We start from the raw sequence: 1,350 nt of genomic DNA, 5'->3' as shown, positions 1-1,350 counted from the left end.
CGGGGCCGCCAGCCCCGGGCCCCGGCCGCAGCCGCAGCGGGAGCCGGAGCAGGAGCGAGCGCAGCCGGAAGCGAGGCAGCAAGCGCGACAGCAAGGCGGGCAGCGCCAAGAAGAAGAGGAAGGAGGATGCCGACCATTCGGCCTCCCGCTCCCGCTCGCCGTCCCGCTCCGCGTCCAAGGAGCGCGATCACGCCAAGGCGGAGTCTGGCCAGAGGGAAGGCCGCGGAGAGGGGGATGACGCTGGCGCCGCCCAGGAGGCCCGGTCCAGGTCAAGATCCAGTTCCAAATCGAAACCAAACCCGCCGTCAGAATCACGCTCCAGATCAAAATCCGCTTCAAAGACCCGATCCCGGTCCAAGTCGAGGTCCCGGTCGGCCTCCCGGTCGGCCTCCCGGTCTCGATCCAGGTCCCACTCGAGGTCCTAACGGCCGGCCGCGGCTGGGACTGCTGGGAGCGCTTTTGTACAGGTTTGGTAGCGTAGCACAAGTGGTGGGAGTAGGACCCGCGTCCCCGCTGTACATTCTAACTGCCCGGTGGTGTGTCTGTACTTGTCCAATCTCAGTGCTTCCTCTCAGTAAAGCCTCCTGGCACCAGGCCTTCCTGCTCGACTGAAAACAAACCTCTTGGAAAACCTCCCCTTACTCACGGCCCAGGCCTGCGGTAGTGTCCCAGGCCTTGGCTGCCAGGCCTGGCCTGCCCTCCGGGAGCTCGGTGCCCGCGCAGCCCCAAGGCTGGAACGATGGCTAGGTGGGTATGTGAGCTCAGCCGTTTTTGCCCTTGAGTTGATGCCCTTCGGTGTATGCCATTTAGTGAAAGTGCTAAGTCTTAAGTTTCCCACCACTTCGGTCTCACACTTTTGGACTTAACAGAGTTGTCGAATAGCACCGTCGAGGAGAATCGACCCTGCAGTGCCCATAGGGAGTCAGCTGTAGAGTTCCACGTTCTGGTATTGTGACTATATTGTTTTATATTAAAAAAGAGAAGAATTTTTTTTAATTTTATTTTTCCCTGTCTTGCAAAGTATAGTGATCCCTGTTTCCATTAAATTTGAATAAAGACTATTTTTGCTTGACAAAATTTCATGGTGCTTGAATCAGAGTTGCATCCTCCTGTAATGTCACCACCTCTTCCGTGAGCAGTGTCCCCGCAGCGGCTGTCCTGCCCCCCGGGGCCCTCCCATGGTGGGGAGCCAGCGCGTTCTGCAAGATTTTCCTCACTCAGCAGCACAGCCGGGTTCCTAGGGATTTCTAGCCCTGCTGTCTTCAGAAGCACGTGGCAGGCAGGTGAGAAGTACCCTGGGTAGGCCCCGAGCGGCAGCCACAGCACTGCGCGGGGCGGTCTTTCCCCCCA

The 1,350-nt window shown here is 58.9% G+C and overlaps 1 protein-coding gene across 1 annotated transcript in view; it reads left to right on the top strand.

The window, feature by feature from the left end:
• Positions 1-978, top strand: part of SRSF4 (serine and arginine rich splicing factor 4) — a gene marked incomplete in the record, with an annotated part of 29,211 nt that extends 28,233 nt beyond the window's left edge. The window contains 1 exon segment of the mRNA XM_027766725.1: positions 26-978. Within this exon segment, the coding sequence (XP_027622526.1) occupies positions 26-425 (400 nt within the window).
• Between the last annotated feature and the right edge of the window lie 372 nt (positions 979-1,350).

Source organism: Tupaia chinensis, unplaced genomic scaffold (genome assembly GCF_000334495.1).
Source record: "Tupaia chinensis unplaced genomic scaffold, TupChi_1.0 Scaffold143646_1, whole genome shotgun sequence".
Lineage (NCBI taxonomy): Eukaryota > Metazoa > Chordata > Mammalia > Scandentia > Tupaiidae > Tupaia > Tupaia belangeri.
This window is presented reverse-complemented; position numbering and strand designations above follow the sequence as displayed.